Source organism: Leptonychotes weddellii, chromosome 1, assembly GCF_054177405.1.
Source record: "Leptonychotes weddellii isolate Sample4059 chromosome 1, ASM5417740v2, whole genome shotgun sequence".
NCBI lineage: Eukaryota > Metazoa > Chordata > Mammalia > Carnivora > Phocidae > Leptonychotes > Leptonychotes weddellii.
The window spans coordinates 81,477,465-81,498,169 of NC_138369.1; the positions used below are offsets into that span (position 1 = coordinate 81,477,465).

Consider the following 20,705-nt stretch of genomic DNA (forward strand, 5'->3'; position numbering starts at 1 on the left):
TACCCAAGAGGAATGCTTTCCTTGCATTCCATCTGCATGGAACTTCAGCAAACTTCTTCATCATCCAGGGAGTCATGGCTACACTGTCTCCAACAAGGTATGGACCTCAGCCTGGGGGTAGAGGGTGAGGAGGGACCTCATACAGGTTTGTTCCTTCTTTGGGTGCTCTGCTTCAGCCCCAGAGGCTACTCCCTGTATCTGCTATAATTATATTCCTTAGAATTCTCCTTTCCTCTTAGCACCTTTTATACTTAATAATTCTTTACGTTAAAATTTCCTTGTCCAAATTACTGTGTGGTTTCTGTATCCTAAGTGAACGCTGGCTGATACATGGATATACAATTTTACACCTCTACCACCAATGTCTGAGAGTTCCAGTGCTTCTATAATCAGTTATTTTAGAGTCCTATCTACTAACTCCTACATCTGAAAGATCTGTGTGTCTGCTTCTATTGTCTATTTTTTCTCTTGCTTATCAGTTATCATTTCCTGCCTCTTCACCCGATTATTTTTTATTATATGCAGACATTGTATGTAAGAGGTATAGGGACTGCAGATGATATAATTTGCTACACAGAATGTTCCTTCTTTCCTCTGTTAAGCAGATGACCATGAGGGATGATTGTCTCAGTCTGGTGAAGGATTAAGCTGAGTTGAGGCTGGATTTCAGTTTTTGCAAAACAATCTATCTCTCTTTACCCCTATTCCTCACACGTGGATTTTGATTGAGAGACTTGCAGGTCTCTGTACCCTCAGCCATGAGGGACGGTGGAGATTCAGTTGTGCCCTTCAGAGGTTCCTAATCCAACTGTCTAGATTCTGTCCCCTTGTAGATTCAAAATCTGGCAAATGTCACGAGGTAGGAGCTGGCCTTGTGTTTGAGGCAGACCCTTTCTTCTTGGTGAGACTTTGTTTTCTAAGTTCTGTAAGACTGTGGAAGATTTCACTCTGCTTTTTAGATGGGGAACTCAGCAAATGTCCTGTGGAGAAAATGGGGTTGTGTTTTTAAAGCCTCCATGTTCCCATTTTTCATTCTAGTACCATGTAGCCACTAATAGCTTTACTGGTTTCCTTTCCTCCATTAGAGATCTTTCTTTTGGGCAAAGCTTGATTGTTAGGCAATGCCCCAAATTGGCAAATGTCCAGGGAGATGAGTGAGGGGACAGCTGGAGAGACTCATCTCATCTTGTTGCGGTAGGACCATTGGCCTGCCACAACCTACTACATCCTGCCTAGAAGAGGAGATCTAGGCTTTTTTTTTTTTTCTAAAGATTTTATTTATTTATTTGAGAGAGAGAGAGAGAGATAGCGAGAGAGAGCATGAGCAGGGGAGGGTGGGTGGGGAGAGGGAGAAGCAGACTCCTTGCTGAGCAGGGAGCCCGATGTAGGACTTGATCCCAGGACCCCAGGATCATGACCTGAGCTGAAGGCAGACGCTTCACTGACTGAGCCACCCAGGTGCCCCAGAAATCTAGGCTTTTGAGATTCAAAACTGTTTTCTTTTTGAACTTCTGTCTGTAACATGTATTTCAAAATCTTAGAGTTGACTTTTCTTTCTTGACAAATTTGTGCTGTAATATCCCTAACTGGAGGCTCTGAATGTCAAAATATCTGGGCTCAATGTTCTTCAAACTGTAGGTCACAACCCATTAATGGGGCATGAAATCAATTTAATAGGTCTTGATAGCATTTTTAAATGAAACAGAATAGAATAGAGTATATCACATATAGTAAAGATAAGTATTGTTTCGTTAAATTTTTGTTTCACTTGTGTGTGTATGTGTTTGGTTTCCAGTGTAAAACCTATTTGTTTCTATGGGGGTTGCAGCCAAAAATGTTTAAAAGCCACTGGACTTTAGTTTAAACAGAGGAAGAGCTAAGGGGGAGAAAAACAAATGATCAGAAACAAATGTATTAATTGAGTATGGACACCTTTTTGGAGAAGTGTGGCCATGCCTGGGAAATGGACTGATTCTCTTCTGGCCCCAGTGAGCAAGAGGAAGTCCATGAGAGGGATAAACCACAAGCATCAGGAACCATAAGCATCAGAGAAGAAAATCCTATGAGGTCTATCTCCTCATGGGGCTGGGCAGTTGGGGATGTGCAGAGGGGGTAGCAGGGAGAATTGAAGATGAGAGATGACTGAATTTGGATTGGTACGAGCCATGAGAACCCTGAGAGAAGACCGTGTCATTCTTGGTGCCATATCATGGGCAGCCCAGGGAACAAAAGCCTGTGCTTGGCCCAGAAGAAAAGTCAGCTGAGGGGATAAACAGGCATGGGGGTGGGGTGAGGCTCTTCTGCTAACCCATGGTTGGTGCTTCGGGGTCAGCAAAAGATCTAAGTCTAGCCACAAGCCTGAGGAGACTAGTATCCACTTCACCTTCTCCCTGCTTTCCTAACACCAAACACAAACACAATTGACCTGCCTGTCGAGGCCACCAGACATAGGTGAAAGAATATGGGCTCTGTGGTCAGAACCCTGACTCTGAGTCTACTGGCTGGATGGGATTGGGCTTGTGTCTCCTTATATCTAAGACACGGTAGGTAAGACCAGCACAGGTCGTTGGATGTGCAGACTCATCATTATGCCCATGTCCAGCACGCAGTGAGTGCTCAGGAGTTCAGAGCTGCTTTTGCCCCCAGAGACCACAGTGGGGCAGAGAGTTCTGGAAGAACATTGTGCCGCAATGACCAGGCTGGCTCCTGGCCCTTGAAATCCCCAGGCCCTCTAGGCTTGTGCACTGAACCCCCAGGCACCAGTTTGGGTCTGCTCTGAGGCATGGCACTCAGCAAGCGTTGGGGCAGAGAGACCAGCCCAAGACACTGCAGTGGATGTGGTACATTTGCTTGTGTCTCTGAGCCGGAAAGTTCTGCTCTGGGTCAGGCAAGCAACTCTCGTCTTTGCCCTATTGCAAGAGCTGGCTCCTGGCCCTGTGGCTGGCCTTGGACTTCAGGCCCTGAAACTTGGGCCTGAGCCCAGTCTGGGTTTTCGGCCAGGAGTCATTTGGGCCAGGAATCTGGCCTTCTACCATGCTGCAAACACACCTGGTCAGCCACGCGGATCTGTGGGAGTTTTGCAAGACTTCAGCTCAGTCATACCTCAGCATATAAGGGTTTCTCCTTTCTCAGTCTAGCTGAGCGTTATTTGTCCCTCAAGCCCTGGCTCAACCATCACCTCTCACAGAAAGCCTGTGCTGGGCACCCACACCCTCCCCATTCTGGGTTGGGTGCCCTTCCTCTGGGCCCCCACAGGCCCCGGGACCTCTCTCTTCCACACCATTTACCCTCGGCTGGCACTCACAGTTTGCTTGGCAGCAGGCCTCTGCACAGCACCCAGCACACAGTAGGTGCTCTGGCAGTGTTTACTGACTGAACTGTCAAACTCAGGCCTCATCTTCCTGCTCAGTGCCCCTGTCTGCCAGCAACTGAGCCATACTTTATTTCAGGGTTCAAACAGCAGAGGAGGCAGCCCAAATGGGACAAGGGCCCTGCTGTAAGCCCTCAGCCACAACCTGCATTAGAGAATCCCAGGTACCTGTGTGTGATTACTAGCTGTTTCAGTTCCATTTCTGAGGAGATGGATTTTTATTTTTTTATTTATTTTTTTAAAAGATTTTATTTATTTATTTGACAGAGAGAGAGAGACACACACAGCGAGAGAGGGAACACAAGCAGGGGGAGTGGGAGAGGGAGAAGCAGGCTCCCCGCCGAGCAGGGAGCCCGATGCGGGGCTCGATCCCAGGACCCTGCAGTCTCAGGCACTGTCTCAGCTCAAGCTGAGGGCAACAGAGCCCTGTGCCAGGCAGGGCCCAGGAGAGGATGTTTCTTGAAAGACGGAGCCCAGGAGGGGCTGACAGACAACCAGGACACACAGACCTCTGCCAGTCTCCCCCCAAGGCTTGTGGTAAATGGAAGGAAGAGGAAGAAGCAGGTTCAGAGCAAGACCCAGCCGGTCACGATGAGCATCTCTCCCTCAAGCCCCCTCCTCAGCCAGCTCTTTTACTCCCTACCAAGGTGCGATACTTGATAGCACCTAAAGCATGGGGACTCTTGGGGTCCACGGACACTTCAGAGCAGCAAGTGGAAGTGGGGGGACACAATGGCTCTCACCAAATGGCTGCATGGGTACCTGGGAGGCCAATCAAAACCTGCATCGGATTGGAAGCCCCAGCACGGCAGGAGGCAGGAAGGACTCGGTAGTAAGCTCCCCCTGGGCTTGGGGTAGAAGGTGAAGCTCTCAAAATGACAAGCAGGGGAGGGGCGCCTGAGTGGCTCAGTCAGTTGAGTGTCTGCCTTCGGCTAGGGTCATGATCTCAGAGTCCTGGGATCGAGTCCCACAGGGGCTCCCTGCTCTGCGGGGAGTCTGCTTCTCTCTCTGCACTCACCCAGCTTGTGCTCTCTCTCTCTCTAATAAATAAATAAAATCTTTTTTAAAAATGACAAGGGGATGAGTTCCCTGGATGTGTAAAACGGTTCCAAGTCATCATCAAGGTCCACCCACAAGAAAGTCCCGAAAAATGACACCAGTTATCAAAATTACAATGAGCTATCACTTCACTCCCAGTAGGGTGGCTATAATCAAAAAGACAGCATTGGCAAGGATGCGGAGCCATCGGTCCTCTTGCACATCGTTGGTAGGAATGTGGTGCAGGTGCTCTGGAAAGCAGTCGGGGGTTCCTCAAAATGTTAAACATAGCTAAGCATATGACCCACAGTTCTATTTCTACTTCAGTTCTACTCTAGTTCTACTCCTAGGCATACCACCAAGAGAAGTGAAAACACATGTTCATATAAAGATTGTACACGAATGATCACAGGAGCTGTTATTCCTAACAGTCCCAAAATACAAACAACCTAACTGTCCATCACCTGAAATGGAGAAACAAAATGCGGTGTATACATACACTGGAATATTATTTGGTCATAAAAAGGAATGAGGTGCTGCTTCATGCTGCAACATGGATGAACACTGAAAACATAATGCTAAGTGAAAGAAGCTGGTCACAAAACACCACATGTGGTAGGATTCCATCTATATGAAATGTCCCGAGTAGGCAAATCCATGGAGACAGAAAGGGGGGGGGGGGGGGGCGGAGGATGGGGAGTGACCGCAAATGGGTAAGGTATTTTGGAGGCGGCAGCATGAAAATGTTCTGGAATTAAAAATCGTGATGGTCCAGCAACTTTGCTGATATACTAAAAACCACGTAATTGTACAGTTTTAAAGGCTTGTTTTATGGTATGTGAATTATATTTCCATTTTCTTAAAATAAGGAAAAAATGTCATCGATGGAGAGGAGTTAGCAGAACTGAAACAATGACATGGAGCACGAGTGTCGCCTGTGCCCGTCCTATCCATCTGAACGAACTTGGGGCCCAGGAATGGTGCACCAAGAAGGCCTGGGGGTAAGACACGCTGGGTCAGGATCTAGGAAGAAACACGTCCCGGGATTCGAAACGAATGCGGTTGAGGTGACGGCCGGGATCGCTAAGGACTGGGGAGGCATCGGTAGGCTCAGAAGTTGGTCGGGCCAGAGCGGAGACTCCAAGGTTGGGGCACAGAGGCTCTTAAAGAGGCCCGAGCGATTTCCCATTCCGCGTCCACTTTAAAGCCAGCGCCGCGGAGCTAGGCTCTGACCCGGTAAGTGCGCGGGGTCGCGGGGGAGGCGGCTGGGGCTCGGCTCGGAGCCGGGGGCGGGGGGGGCTGGGCGGCGGGGGAATCAGCGCGGGTGGCCAGGACTGAGCGGGCCGCGCGTCCCGGGGGCCCGGGTGCGCGCGGGGGCGGCGGGGTCGCGGCGCCGCCCCCCCACCCCCACCGCCGGCGCCCGCCGCGGCGCTCTATTTTTAGCAGGCGCTGTTGCAATATAAGGAATGCGCGGCGCGCGAGGCGCTCGGGGCGCGCGCGGGCTGCGCGGTCGCTTTAAGGAGGCGCCGGGGCGGGGACGGGCCGGAGCGGCCAGAGGGCCGGCGGGCCGGGAGCCGCCAGTCCGGCTGCAGTGGGGCCGGCCGGGCGCGGCGCTGCCTCCTCGGTCGCGCGAGCATGAAGGAGGCGGCCTGAGGGCCGGAGCCGAGCCGGGGCTGGAGCGCGGGGTGAGTGGTCGCAGCCGCCCGGGAGGGGAGGAGGGTCCCGCCCGGCGCTTTGTTCCGGGCGGGAGGTGTGGCCGCCCCCGGGCCCTGCCGCACTCGCGAGTGCGCCCGGGGACTGGCGGGGAGCGGCCTTTTGCCCCCCATTGCAGGCTCCGGCGTAACGTTGTGCGATCGAGAAATCCGCCACAATAGAGACCCCAAGCGGGGAGGGCCTGTCCACCGCCCAAAGAGCCCCTTTCATGGAACCGCCCTTCGGTTTCTTGTCTGCCTCGGCGAGGACCAGCAGGGGGGTGGGCGGCAGGACTGGAGTGGCGGGGTGGGGGGGGGGGTACTCTTTCTCCCGTTTTAAAATGGCGTTAACGTGGGCAGGGATCCGCCGCGGGTGTTGTCAAATTTATCTCAATAATAAAAAGCAGCCTGTCGCACAAACAACCCTTCACTGCGCCCGGGGCTTGGGGTTCTGCTCACCACTGGGGCCCGGCTCATTCATTGACCGGACCTGGCTGGGGCAACTGAGTGGGGCACGGTGCCCGTTCCTGCTCTGCGGGGAAGGTAAGGACAAAAAAATGAGCGACAGCGCAGTGTGGTCAACAACAGGATCAGGGAAGAGAAGGGGTTGTGGGACAGACAGCGTGGAAGGTCAGGGAAGGCCTCCTAGAGGAGGTGATGCCGGGCAGGAGCGTGGGCGCTCAACACCCAATTACACTCTGTGGCTGGAACTGAGATCTGTGCTGGCCTTGGAGAAAGCTGAGTCTGGAGAGATGGACAAGGGCCACTTCATCGGGCCCTGATCTCAGAGCTCTGGGATTCCCCTACCACCCCCACCACCCCCACCACCCCCACGGGCCCCTGCTGGTAGCGAACCTCCTTGAGTTAAATGGTTCTTGCATCTACAAGACACACACTCTATCCTGGACCTGATCAGAGAGAATGACTGACAAGGCTCAGAATTCTAGCCTCAAAAGAGTAATAAGGGAGATCTTACTTAAAAACCCTGAAGCCCCGGGTGCCTGGGTGGCTCAGTTGGTTAAGTGACTGCCTTCGGCTCAGGTCATGATCCTGGAGTCCCTGGATCGAGTCCCGCATTGGGCTCTCTCTGCTCGGCAGGGAGTCTGCTTCTCCCTCTGACCCTCCCCCCTCTCATGTGCTCTCTATCTCATTCTCTCTCTCAAATAAATAAATAAAATCTTTAAAAAAAAAACAAAAAAACAAAAACCCTGAAGCCCCACTGTAATAGCGGCACCAGCAGGGCTCACACAGACCGGGCACTTGACCAGAGTGTGCTTGCTCTTGCTGGTTACTTGACGAGACTCTCCCAGAAGTTTATTGTAATCCCCACATGCAGATGGGAAGCTGTGGCTAGAAAGTATCAGTAACTTGCCCAAGATCCTACCTTGAGACCATGTGGCTGTTCAGGCCCCTCACCTTAGAGTCGGGCTGTCCGGGCTTGAGGGTTCCAGGTGCAGCCTGTCCTAAGCTTTTGCTCTGTTGACAAGCACGGGTTGGTTGAAGTGTGGGGTGGTGACCTCTTGGTATTAATAACTGACACGTGTCAGGGGCTTTGCAGTGAACAAAGCACTTCACGGAGACAGTCTTAGAGTTTCTTCTGCTTCTCTTCCTAGGGAAGAAACTTGAGCTGCCTAACATTTTATAAATCTCCTAATTTCCTGTAAATTGCAAGTCCCTGCTGACTGGGGCTGAAAATGTTTCGGGCCCTGGTTTTCAACCTTGGGTCTGTTCTCACTCTCAGCAGCCAGTGAGTTTCTCTGTCTGCGGTTTATGGTGTAGTTTGTACTTTCTCTGCCAGGTCAGGAGGTATTGGGCTTTGATGATCTGGGGTTTTCAAGGCTGCAGGGTCTGCCAGCCTCTTGCGGAGGCGGGTGGTGTTGAGTAAGCCAGGTGCTCTGGTAGAAACTGCCCCCATCCCCGACCCCTGGCCTCAACATTTCTTTATGGAGAAGAGGATCAGAGCCCCCTGCTGAACCCCAGTGAGGCTGGGGTTTGCCTGCTTTGCTCTCGCAAAAGGCAGTTTGCACTTTCTGCTACTCATACTTTCACCTACAGAAGACATTTTTGTGGCGGGTATAACTTTTATTATTAGCTCTAACCATAGGTATTTCACAGTTTGAGTGGATCTGAGCTGCTTATAAAGTGACAGATCTCTGGGGTTGGTTCTGAGTTTGAGTGATTACCTGGAACCAGGGAGGACTACCAAACTCGGATGAACTGAGCTAGCTCCTGGGGTGACTGGTCCTCACATCAAGTCAGATTTGCGTGGTGACCAGCCCGCTGGATCAAGTGAGTTCTCAGGGAACATGACCTCTGCTTTATATCTCACACCTGGTGTAATCAGTTCTACCAATGAAATGCCCCCACACAGAGTGTTCCTCCCTGCAAGTGATTGAAAACGTACTGCTCATGCACTCTGTATAGTTTGGACAAACCACACTTATGTGACCTAAATGTGCAAAGCTGGAATATTCTCAAGCATCAGGAGTGTGCACGGAGTTGCAGAGGTTCTGTACCTGTCAGGCTCAAGGCACGGAAGAGGTGCAGTTACCCTTGTGTGGGGATGGGACAGAGGAAGGAGCTGGGAGAGCACCCTGTGCCCTGGGGCATCTGGCAAGTATCCATTGTCTAGGGACTATGCAGAAAATTCAGGGTCTGAGAGGAATTTTGTTGGTGGACTCTGAGGCCTTGCCAACCTTCATCGTCTTGGTGTTACCACTAGGCCTTATGGTACTGGATCGGTGGGGCTGCTTTTGGCTGCAAATAACAAAACCCAAGGAATAGTAGGTTAAGCAGAGTTTAGATCTTCCAAGGATGCCGAAGCTGTGAAGTTGCTGTACACAGACACTGGATATTAGTGCCACTTCCAGCGAGCTCTTGCATGGGAAAGGCAGCCAAGAAGGCTGAGGGTCTGGTGACCAGAGCAATGGTTTTACCTTATTGGGTCACAGCCTCTTCAGTATGCCAGTGAGAAGCCCAGAGAAAAGTTGCCTGGGTGTACAGAGTGGGCATACAATTCAGGGGATTCACGGATCTCTGAAAACAAGCCCTAGATTCCAGGTTAGATGCCCTGGTCTAAGCCACGTTGTGTCACTAGTGGTTCCTGAGGACCCACTCTAGGCTCTGCAGCTCTGCCCTCACGGCTAGGCTATCGGCCTGGGATGGTAGAGTCAGGTGTTAAGAGTGAAAATGAGCAGGCCAGTTGTTGGTGCCGACTTCAGACAACAGAGCTGAGCTGAGGTGAGGGGACCGCTGTGTTGCACCCCTCGGCGCCTGCCGTGCATACTTCGGTGCTCATCTGCCGTCTCCTGGGTGGTGTTTCTGTTGCACGTGATGAGATTGGCATCGCCTGCTCCCAGAGACTCCACCCCCGGGCCCCCACCCCTGAGCGCCGGGTTGGCACGATCCAAGGCAGCTTTCTGCAGCCATCCCTCTTGGAGGGTTCATGAAGTAGCAGTGTGTATTTAACTTCTTAATGTCCCTCTCATTGACCTTTGGTATTTTTGGTAGCTTTTCTAGGTGGGGCCTGCTGATGGCCAGAAGGCCAAATGACAATGTAGGTCATTGCTGGTTGCTGAAGTGTTATTGTGGGTCTCAGACGGGCATAATTTCATCTCTAGAGCTTGGCATCTGGCTACCTAGGTGGATAAAACACCATGATTTACATCTGGGTTGTGGTGCGAATGAGATTTGGGAGAGCACCAAGGATGGATTTGAGTTTGGCTGTGCAGCGGTGTGGTAGTAGCATGAGGAGACGATGGAGAGGTGGGGGCTCTGCGCCCTGGTTCTGGTCTTCTGTGACTATCTAGAGGGCCTTGGGCACATCCCATGCTACAAGGACCCAGGCGCCATCTGTGACTTATCTGCCTGCCCTCAGGGTTGTCATGGGATTAGATGAAAGACACAGAAGAGAACATGCTTGGGAAACCAGAAAGGGCCATAAGGATTAAGAGCATCATCGATATTCAAGCAACCTCAGATAACAGAATCATAGATCCAGAAGGGGCCCCTGGAGCGTAGTTAGTCTAGATTCAGATCCTGTAGAGCACGTTTCTCAGAGCGGTCAGGGAGATAATTTTAGGTGGGGCACATTCTGCATCATTTCATTTTAATACACCTATTTATATGTATTATAAAAATACAGGCATCACATCAAACCCATTTTTAAAAAATGGATATTTTGTTCAAATTAAGGCTAGAGAAAGATTTTAAGTTAAAAAATATGTGGGGGCACCTGGCTGGCTCAGTCGGAAGAGCATGTGACTCTTGATCTTAGGGTTGTGAGTTCAAGCCCCATGTTGCGTATAGAGATTACTAAAAAAATAAACTTAAAAAAAATAAAAGTAAATGAAAAGTATGGTGATTTTTTTTTAAGATTTTGCTTATTTATTTGACACAGAGAGAGAGAGAGAGAGAGAGAGAGCAAGAGGGAGCACAAGCAGGCTCCTTGCTGAGTAAGAAGCCTGATGCGGGACTCAATCCCAGGACCCTGGGATCATGACCTGAGCCAAAGGCAGATGCTTAACTGACTGAGCCACCCAGGCGCCCCAAAGTGTAATGATTTTAAGGTAAAGATTAAGCCAGTAATAGTTCAGTAGTAAACAAATACGGCCCAAACAGGAAAGTGACCCCTTGAATAAAGGCTGGGAAACTTTCAAGGGAGTCTCTCCCTTACAGTCCCTCCCTTACTCCCTTGGCTTCAGCTGGACCCTTCTAGAGATAGGAAGCTTGCTGCCCCCAAATCCGTCCACTTTTCCATTTGGGGATTCTCTCGTCCTTACAAAGTTCTTTCCCTTCTCCCCTTAAGCTGCCCCCACTGGATGTGTCCCACATGAATCTCTGACAGTCATGCTTTTCTCCAGCACCAGCTCCACTTTTTTCAGCGGCTTCTCAAATGGCATGGTTTAAAGACAGTCTCTGTCTGTCCTCCTTTCCTCCTTCCCTCCCGTACTTCTCACTCCCTCCCCTTCCCCCTCTTTCCCCCCTCGTCCTTCCCTCCCTCCCTTCAACAAAGACTTGTGGGCTGGCCCTAGGTTAGTCACCCATATTAGCCACATCTAGGCCTCACAGCAGTTGCCATTAGCCTTTTATGTATGTGGAAACTAAGGCTCAGGAGGTTGAACAGGCCACGTCCAGTCAAAGCCTGAGAAAAGCAGAGCTCCGGAGTCTGACCAAGGTCCATCTGGTCCCCAAGCACATGCTCCTTCTGTTACACTGTGCCGCTTACAGAACTGGATGACCAAAAACGACACATCTCTTGTTTCCGGGTGCTCATGGGGCCTGCCCCTCAGCAGTCTGACCACACATGACCGGTGCTGCCGGGGAGCAAAGCCCTCATGAGGAGGGGGGACAGAGCAGCCTATGCTGGAGGGTGTGATGAGGCAACTGGTTGGTGAAGAGAGGCGGAGCGCCTGGCTGGCGGTGGTTTTCCCTGACTCCTGTTAATCTTACAGTCAACTGCCAACCCCTAAATCTTTTGGGCACTTGGTTTATTTTTTAATTTTGAAAAATAAAAAAAATGAAAATATAAAGGATCGTATAACAAACACCACATGCCCATACCCGAAATGGACAGATGCAGCAATTTAGTCTACACTCAATCCATTGCGCAGGTAGGTCAGGACTTCAGCCGTATCCCTGGTCATTAGGCCTGGCTGGTTTGGGCCTGTCCTCGGCATGAGGCGGGCTTTGGAACCTGGCTCCTGAATTTCCGTGTATGGGCTCTTTCAGCTTCCTGTCCCCCACTAATTCAGGTGCCGCCTGGGCCTCCCCCGAGGTTGCCCATAGCTGGGGAGAAACCACCGGGGAGCGGGGGGCGGGGAGTGAGTGGGCGCTTTTGGATTTAACCCTTGTCCAAAAAGTTGATCTGATCTCAGAAGCACCTGCCTGGACCACAGCATATTCAGGCCAGGCTGCAGAGCGGTGTTGTCACACCTGCCCAAAGTGAACACCGTTTAAATGGTAGACCTATGTATTTAGAAAAGAGAGAGAAAAAACATGATTTTATTATTAGATGGCAGTGATTTGCTAAGCAGCTCATTTTACACAAACCTCAGCAAAATCCGTCTTCTATTCCAAAGTGTAAAACTACTTTAAAGCGCCTTGTGGTACCTTTCAGATCCCAGCTCTGCAGGCCCAGTGAGGAGGGAGGAGCAGCTGTTCGTAGCCTTCTCCTTTCCACCCCCAACGGACTCCAGGACCCCCGGGCTGCAGCTGGAGCCTGCCTCACCCCTCGAAGTTCGAGCCTCAGAACAGTTAGCAGAGTAGTTCTTTTGAAAGCCATGCCGAAGAGATTCAGAAACTTCCAGGAAAGCCTTCCACTCCCAGGCAGATTCCATTTGTAGGGAGTCACGACGGGGGAGGAAGATTTGAACTAGTTTCCTAAGAGAACATGGGGACCTGAGGTGGTCCCCAAGTCCTTTTTATTAAGTGGTAAGAATGAGTTGAAATATTCTCTGTCCCTGAGTGGCCCAGAGAGAACAACACTGCCTGCGTCCCTTCCCCTGAGTCTGACGGAGATGCTGCAGAGGGACCTGCTTGTTGGGCTTGCTCTTCCAGTAAAAGCAATCGGGAGACTGCACCAGTGAAGGCAGTGAAACATGCTGTAAAACCAATTCCTGTTTTTTTTTATTATTATGTTAGGTTAATCACCATACATTACATCATTAGTTTTTGATGTAGTGTTCCATGATTCATTGTTTGCGTGTAACACCCAGTGCTGCATTCAATACGTGCCCTCCTTAATACACATCCCCCCATCCCCCTCCCCTCTAAAACCCTCAGTTTGTTTCTCAGAGTCCATAGTCTCTCATGGTTCGTCTCCCCCTCTGATTTCCACCCCTTCATTCTTCCCTTCCTGCTATCTTCTTCTTCTTTTTTTTTAACATATAATGTATTATTTGTTTCAGAGGTACAGATGTGTTTGCACAGCAAAAGAAACAGTCAACAAAACCAATTCCTATCTGACTATACAGAAATACACAGACCTGTTATGTTTACAGGCCCACTTGTCTCTTTTTTGAATCTGATGATTTGGATTATTTCTAATGAATTCCTCCCCTTATTACTAACCATCTTTACTCTGGCTCCAGGCTTAACATCACTCTTAGATTACTGCAGTACCATTCTAACGGATTTTCTGTCTCTAATTTTGCCCCCTGTAAATCCATCTTAAAGTTGGACAAAAAGAAATATCAGAATCAAATCTGAGCAATTTTACTCCTTTGCTTATAGACCCTTAATGAGTAAGGAGAAAGGGACTGGTCCTACCAGACACTAAAATACTATAATACCAGAATAAAGTGGTGTAGGCCTGGCTCAGGAATGGATAGGTCAATGAAACAGAATAGAATGCCTCCCCTGAAGTCCCTCCTCCCCCCAAAAACTGCTTTTTATTTTATTTTATTTTTTTTAAAGATTTTATTTATTTATTTGAGAGAGAGAATGAGAGAGAGAGAGCATGAGAGAAGGGAGGGTCAGAGGGAGAAGCAGACTCCCTGCCGAGCAGGGAGCCCGATGCGGGACTCAATCCTGGGACTCCAGGATCATGACCTGAGCCGAAGGCAGTCGCTTAACCAACTGAGCCACCCAGGCGCCCAAAAACCGCTTTTTATTTTAAATGAGACCTACTTTCAAAAGAAAAGTTCTGGTTTCATAAGAATCTGCTGTATATACTATGTGTTAGGCGGCCCTGACTATACCCAAGTACCCCAAACAGTGACCATGTTTGTGGGCATGTGGGGCTGTGTGGAGGTTGCAGGACGGGTGGTGGAGGTGGGGAGGCCCACCCACCCCATAGAAACGAATCATTCTCAGGGAGCTCTGGGAACAGGTTCTTGCCTCTCCAAAGCAGCATATATTCATTCAAAAGCAAAATTAATTTTCGTTTCATTTAGGAGGTTTTTTTTTTGTCCCTTAGAATTTCAACATACCTTCTTGAAAATTCCCCCTTTCAGATAACCCACACACTCACCCCTTTGTATTTGAATTCTGCTGGAAATGTAGGGCCCAAGGAGGAGACTGAAGCGAGCCCATCTCTCTTGGCGAGGACCATTCTCTCACAAGGCGGCTCAGCAACCCAAAATAGCCTCTATCATGTTCTTCTTTCAATGCGGGCTTTATTGTAACCAGGGATGATGGAAAAGGGTGGAGCCACCGTCCCAAAGCCTTGGGGGCATATATTAAAAAAATAACTGTATGAGATCTGTCTTCTCAGCCATCCCTCCACACCCACATTCCTCAGGTTGAGCTTCCTTGGGCAGCGGAGCTGGCAAGGCCTGGTGCTCCTCACACCCAGCTCTTCTCCAGGAAGCCAGACCCAGCCCCAGGTGCCCTGCTGGCCTCCCCGGGAGCTCAGGTCAGCTGGCATCAGAACCTCCCCGCCCACCCCTCCTCACTGACTCCCCGACCCCGCCTGCCCGCAGTGGACAGCGGCCTGAGTCCACTATCTGGACTGGGTGGGTGTTTCCTGCATGTTTGAGATTTTACAGAGGAAATCAAAATAAAGAAACAAAGCCTTTGTTTTACTTCTGGACTCAAACTGGGGACGGCTGGAAGGATGGAAAGGGGGAGCTGGAGTAGGTCACTTGGCACTCCAACAAAATAACCATTCTAATAAAGCATTTAACAGGGACTTTTTTCTATTTGGGGTTGGTGTGAGTGAATAGGAAAGACAGGGCGGAGGGCTGGGAGAGCCTCTGTGTGTGCAAGGAGAGGGCCCCAGGCAGGGTCTCTGGCAGGGGTCTGGGGCCACCAGCAGGGCTGCTGAATTGGCAGCCAGAGGGGCCAGAGGGGGTCTCAGTCCTCCTTTCTTTCCTCAGAAGACCCACAGGAGAGCAGGAAAGAGCGTGGACTGCAAGGGCTAGAGGAGCCCTGCTCCAATTTCTGCCCTACCACCTGTTGCATGTGATCTTGGGCAGTCCCCCACCTCTGTGAGCCTCCCTTGCCTGGTCCCCAACAGGGAACGATGCAGCTGTAATGCAGATGTCCCAGCCACCCCATCCCAGTCCTTCCTGACCCAGTTATACCGGGCCGGGCCCTCATCCCACATACATGGAAATGGGGAGGTGCTCTCTCCAGTATTTCATCATTCTTCCCAAAGGATTTTCTTTGTAGAAGTTCTGAGTGTATTATTTATTTTTCTTTCTTTTTTTTTTTTTTAAAGATTTATTTATTTATTTGAGAAAGAGTGCAGGGGGCAGGGACAGAGGGAGAGAGAGTCACAAGCCGACTCCACGCTGAGCATGGAGCCCAACAGGGGGCTCGGTCTCACAGCCCTAAGATCACCACCTGAGCCGAAACCAACTGCCTGCACCACCCAGGCATCCCAAAGGTGTTTTATTTATTTATTTTTTTTAAGTAGACTCCACACTCAGTGCAGGGCTCGAACTCATGACTGTGTGATCAAGACCTGAGGTGAGATCAAGAGTCAGACACTTAACCGACTGAGCCACCCAGGTGCCCCTATTATTTATTTTTCTTTAAAAATTACCCAAGCATTGATGAAAATGCTCCCCACCTGTAGTATTTCTGAGGCTTTCGAGGTGGGGACCATGTCTGCTGGCCATCTGGCCTCCCGGGTCAGCTGCCCCACTTTGCCCCGTGCATGTGTGCAATCAGCTTGGCTTCCTCATTCCTTAAGCCCTATTAAGCCATAGCTAACAGGCTTTCACCAGGGGCTTATAAGAAATGGGGTTACCCATTGCTCAGAACAGGGCAGAAGTTAAAATTGAGTAGCAGACCTCTTCCTCTTGACCGCACCACTCATTTTCCTAGACACTTTTCCCCAGAGCTTCAGAGAACTCCAAATTTCCATTACTTTTGGTGGTAGAGCAGTCATGAGATCTGTCCTGGACCAGGCTCTATGCTTTTGCCTCAGGAAAGAGCCGCTGAAGAACTCGTCTCAGCAAGAGTTACGCACCCTAGCCTTACACCGCTAGCCAGGTGTAACTTAGCACTAGGCACTAGACACATCAAATTCCCAATGACCAGGGCGAACCCAAGAGTAAATTTTTTTCCTTCCTGTTAGAACGTTTTGCAGAGTACCCACGAGGACTGGAGCTGATGTAAATCAGCACATACTTATTGAGCACCTTCTTGGAGTCACACGTGTGCTGGGCACCCGAGGTACCGTGGAGAGTCCCAACAGAGGACGGCCCTGTGCTCATGGAGCGGACACATTAAGGGGAGTGGAGTGGCCGCGTGTACAGTGCCATCAGGAAGGACAGCTGAGTGTCCGGGAGAGTGTCACAGCAATCTCCCCCAGTCTGAGGTGTGGTAGGGGGTGCTCGGGGGAGTACATGTGAAGTGCTGAGTGTGTGGTCGGGACGTAATAAACAGGCACTATAATGATCAGTCCCGGCCACAGGACTCAGCCCCCGTGCATCTCCAGCATCCTGCTACTCCCAACAGCAGTTTTGCATAGAGGGCTTTATAACTTTTCCAAGGTTACACAGCTAGGAAGTGACACACCCAGGATTCAAAACTGGATGTGTCGGACCCATTTCCAAGCTCCTGACCTCTGCTCTGCCTCCGGCTTTCTGCCCCTGGGATGGCCCCCACGAGATGGGCTATAGCATGGGGCATAGCTCTGAAGCTTCCCCCTTTCTCCAGATCCCTGAAGGAGGCGGCACAGGTAGTGGATTCTGATCATTTCTCCATCATCAGAAATAAAACACGCTTCCTTGTTAAGTCCTGGGATGGCCAAGCGGCAGGAGCAGTAATACTTCAGTCCAGCTGGGGGGCTGGGGTCTCTCTGTTGAGCGGGCTGTGCTGAGAGCTTCTCGGGCTGAAGGAGGTGATTCAGAGGGAGCACCTGCCTCCCCCACCCCCACCCCCACCCTGGGCGCTTTGGGGCAACCTGGAAAATACAGCTGTGTGTGGCCCCAGGCACCCTTCTGCACAGTTTGGGGGAAGGGGGCATTGGCAAGAGTTCCCACAACATACTGGTAATGATAATGGTAACAAGAACAAGAAGAATAGCAACCCTTTATGTGCCAGGCACTGTTCTAAGCACTTGCCTGTATGAGCTCATCCTGTCCTCAAAACAACCCTGTGAGGTGGATACTGGTGTTAGCAAGTGAGGAAACAGGCACACACGGATTGAGCCATGCACCTGAGGTCACACGCCTAGCAGAGGGTCCAAAGCTTTGATGCAGGACTTTGTATAAAAGTGCTGTCTGTAGGAAAAAGGGAGGTGGGAGGCCAGTAGTGGCTCCTGGGAACGGAGCGGGTCTGTCAGCTCAGCCCATTGCTCCCTCCCTGGTCCTGGCCAGGCTGCTGAGGAGGGGAGGAGACCTGCAGCGACTGTTTTGCATTTGGGGAGAGGGGTGTGAAAAGTTGCCTTCTGCCTTTCCAGCTAAGTGGGCTTAACATCTGGAGTTTGGGAGGGTCCCTGAAAAGTCACCGGCCCCCCTCCAGCCCTGGTTCACCCCTCCAGAGCCAGGCTGCTGGACCCTCCTTCCTCCATCCTGCTTCAAGGAAAATCCCACACCTCCCCAGCTGCTCATTGTCATGCCCACCTCGTTTTCAGGAAGTTTCCCTTTTATTTTGCTCAAGCCCAGCTCTCTACAGTCTGGTTATTCTTTTAAAATGGAGATTGGCTTGCCTCTCCCCACCTCAGGCAGGAGCCCGGACTGTTTCTCTCTCACTGTTGGTCAAACAAATAAATTTTTATGTTTTTCATTAATTGTGTTTGACATCGAATATAAATGATAGAATGAAAGCAGTGGTCGTTTTTGAATGTGCCTTTCTGCCCTTCACCTCCCGGGGTCCCGAACACCCCTCGGGTGGGCCGTGTGCCCTCCCACTAAAGACTGCTAGCCTGGAAAGTCTCCAGGCTGAGTAACCCCTGCTACTGCTACTCCTCAGTGTCCTTTTCACCTCCTTTAATCTCACACCTCTTTGTGGCCAAAGCCAGGCCAGGCCACGGCAGTGCAGAGTGAGGATGGGGCCCAGCCCTCAGACCCCTGCCTGCCCCAACCTAGTGGGGAAATGTGACGGGAAAATAACTCCCAGCTCCTAGATATGAAGGGAGGAGTAGAGGGGCATGCTCCTGAGAAGAGGCGGAATGGCCACGGAGCTGAGCTAGGAGCTTTGTGGTCAGACTCGCAGACGGACAAGCCACAGAACCTCTGTGAAATCAGGGTTCATCACTGACAAGCGCTAAACAGTGCCTTCTTGGTGTGGTAGCTGTGAGGAGTCAAATGGCCTAATGGCTGCAAAGCCCCCTGGCTGCCCCCTGCCACCTGGCCAGCACTCCCCAGACGCAAGCAGGGTGGCTGAGTGGAAGGAGATCTGGAAGGTAGGAGAGGGCTGGGGAGGAAGGGAGCACTTCAGGAGGCTGTTCCTCAGAGAGGGAATGTTCTCACAGGTGGAGGAAAGGGGAAAAGGCAGAGAACATTCATTGGCAGACTCCGAGGTGCCCTGGTAGGGGCTGGAGCCCCTGACAAATTAGGCGCCATCTCTGTCCTCAAGGACGCCATACTAGGAATCAGGAGCAGAGGCTGCGTGAGGGGCAAGCGGTGCTGAGGGCAGTTCAGGGAGGGCCTGGAATGCTCCGGGCAGCAGGGAGAGCTTCAGGCACCCACGGGGGCTGGCTGAGGGGTGACAGCACCAGAGCGGTGGGAGGATAATGCGGGGTCGGGGGGGCAGGCGGAGGGCAGAGCCAAGCCACTGAGTGCACCTGCCATGAGCGGCGGACTCCTTGGCCTTGGCCTTGGATTTGAGGTAAAGGGTTTTTTGAGCTGCTAGGGGAAGGAAGAGGGGAAAGAGTGCCAGGGCAGAAAGGTGGGACGAGGGGTCTGGAGGGGGTTTGGTTGTTGAGGAGTGGCCGAGTCCATGTGGTGAAGGGTTGAGCCTGAACAGCCCCAGGGGAGCTGTGAGGAGACAGCTGCATCACAATGGGGAGAGAATGGGACAGGGGCCTGCCAGGCTCTGGGGAGTCTGAAGGACCCGAGTATCCAGAAGCCACCCATCGCTGGTGGGGTGACTGCCAGAGTGGCTTTTCCGGTGGACATGCAGGCTCCTGTCTAAGGCTGAGAATTCTTGGCTGCAGGCATGACTGCCTCAGCACTAGGAAAATATTAATAGGCCCCCAGGGCTGGGAGTAAGAATTTAAACATAAAGCTGCTTCTTCCTCTGAGCCCCTACCTGCCCCTGAAGGAAGCTGTGACCCAGGGAGCTACGCCCGCCGCACCCCTGGATTGAGGTCACTCCCACCCTCCCGGTGGCAGTAGGACATGGGGACATGGTGGGGGGCAGCGCTGGGGTGGGACCTCTGAGGCTGAGAGGGCCAGATGGCAGCACCCCAGGAGCTGGGGATGCCAGTGGGGTGCATTGTTCTGAAGGGCTGAGTGGACCCTGAGACACTGGCGCCCTCGTTAACCCCTCAGTTTCCAAGAGCCTCAGACCTTCCCAGGCCCTGGACTAGCTGGGGGGTGAGTGGGGCAGTTTTCGTTGTTACTCGCTAAGTCTGAGCTTCCCCCTTTACCAAGCTGTTGCCCTGGGCAAAGGCCTTCACATTTCTGCCTCTGTCTCCCCGCTGGTAAAACTGGAAGACTAAATGCCACCATGCAGGGTCGTGCCTGGGGCCTTTGTGCCCGTGCCGGCCTGCCTGCATCACTTTCCTGTGCCCGCCTGACCCTGAAACCCTTCCCCGTCTGCTTCCCTCTCCTCTGAGCTACTGCAGGACTTGGAGTTTGTCCCATGCAGGTTATCCAGTCTCCCCTGGCTTTTCTCCCTGGTTAACTGCACTGCGGGCAGCAGAAAGAGTTGGGGGTCCATTGGATTGGGTAGGCCAAGATGTGAATGCTGCCCTCCAGGGCAGAATTGGGGGGGGTTGCTGAGGCCCACACACAGTCAGCATGAGAGCACACCGAGGAAGGAGTGATGAGGGCTAAATTCTGTTGAGCTGTTACCTGTGGAACCAGGCCATTCACAGGGCATGAGCTCAGGCAGGACTCTGGGGAGACAGGAGGGCTTCCTGCAGGAGGAAGGCTTAGGATGGATTTTGAAGAATGCTGGTGATGGTAACAACTTGAGTGTACTGAGCACTCACTATGGGCCACACAGAGGCAGGCAAATCAGTGCAGCCTGCCATGACCACCAGGCGGCAAATGATGCTGCTCTCCCTACTTTTATTATTTTTTTAAGATTTTATTTACTTATTTGTCAGAGAGAGAGCACACAAGCAGGGGGAGCGGCAGGCGGAGGGGAAGCAGGCTCACCGCTGAGCAGGGAGCCCGATGCGGGACTCGATCCCAGGACCCCGGGATCATGACCTGAGCCGAAGGCAGACGCTTAACCGACTGAGCCACCCAGGTGTCCTTGTCCCTGCTTTTACAGAAGAGAAAACTGAGGTGCAGAAGATAAGTAACTTGCTTAAGGTCGCAGGCTGAGTCAGTGGCTCAAGCTCCTTGATGAGGGGTTCCAGGGGAGGGGCCAACCCCAAGCTGGGCAGGGAGCAGCTGGTGTGCAGGCACAAGGAGACAGGCTGGGGCTGGGGCAGCAACCAGCACAGTGGAGAGGGGCCCAAACAGAGGGGCTGGAACATGGGTCTCAAAGCTGCCTGGTGCTTCCACCGTGCTAGGCAGTTGCCTGATCCCCCA

General features: G+C 51.7%; 2 protein-coding genes across 11 annotated transcripts in view; one reads left to right on the forward strand and one right to left on the reverse strand.

Moving 5' to 3' along the window:
• NME9 (NME/NM23 family member 9) overlaps positions 1-7,852 on the reverse strand; it is a 39,220-nt gene extending 31,368 nt beyond the window's left edge. Inside the window, exon 1 of one of the 2 annotated variants that reach the window (XM_081827035.1) lies at positions 7,484-7,852. In XM_081827035.1, the coding sequence (XP_081683161.1) occupies positions 7,484-7,737 (254 nt within the window). In that variant the 5' untranslated portion in view covers positions 7,738-7,852. The remainder of the gene's footprint in view (positions 1-7,483) is intronic. The other variant, XM_081827041.1, reaches the window with a different exon arrangement.
• Positions 5,626-20,705, forward strand: part of MRAS (muscle RAS oncogene homolog) — a 53,076-nt gene continuing 37,996 nt past the window's right edge. For 8 of the 9 annotated variants that reach the window (XR_014147253.1, XR_014147252.1, XR_014147258.1 and 5 more), the window contains exon 1: positions 5,936-6,093. The gene's annotated coding sequence lies outside the window, so the exon portion shown is untranslated. Of the gene's footprint in view, positions 5,645-5,935; positions 6,094-20,705 lie in introns of those variants that run through there. The other variant, XM_031035079.2, reaches the window with a different exon arrangement.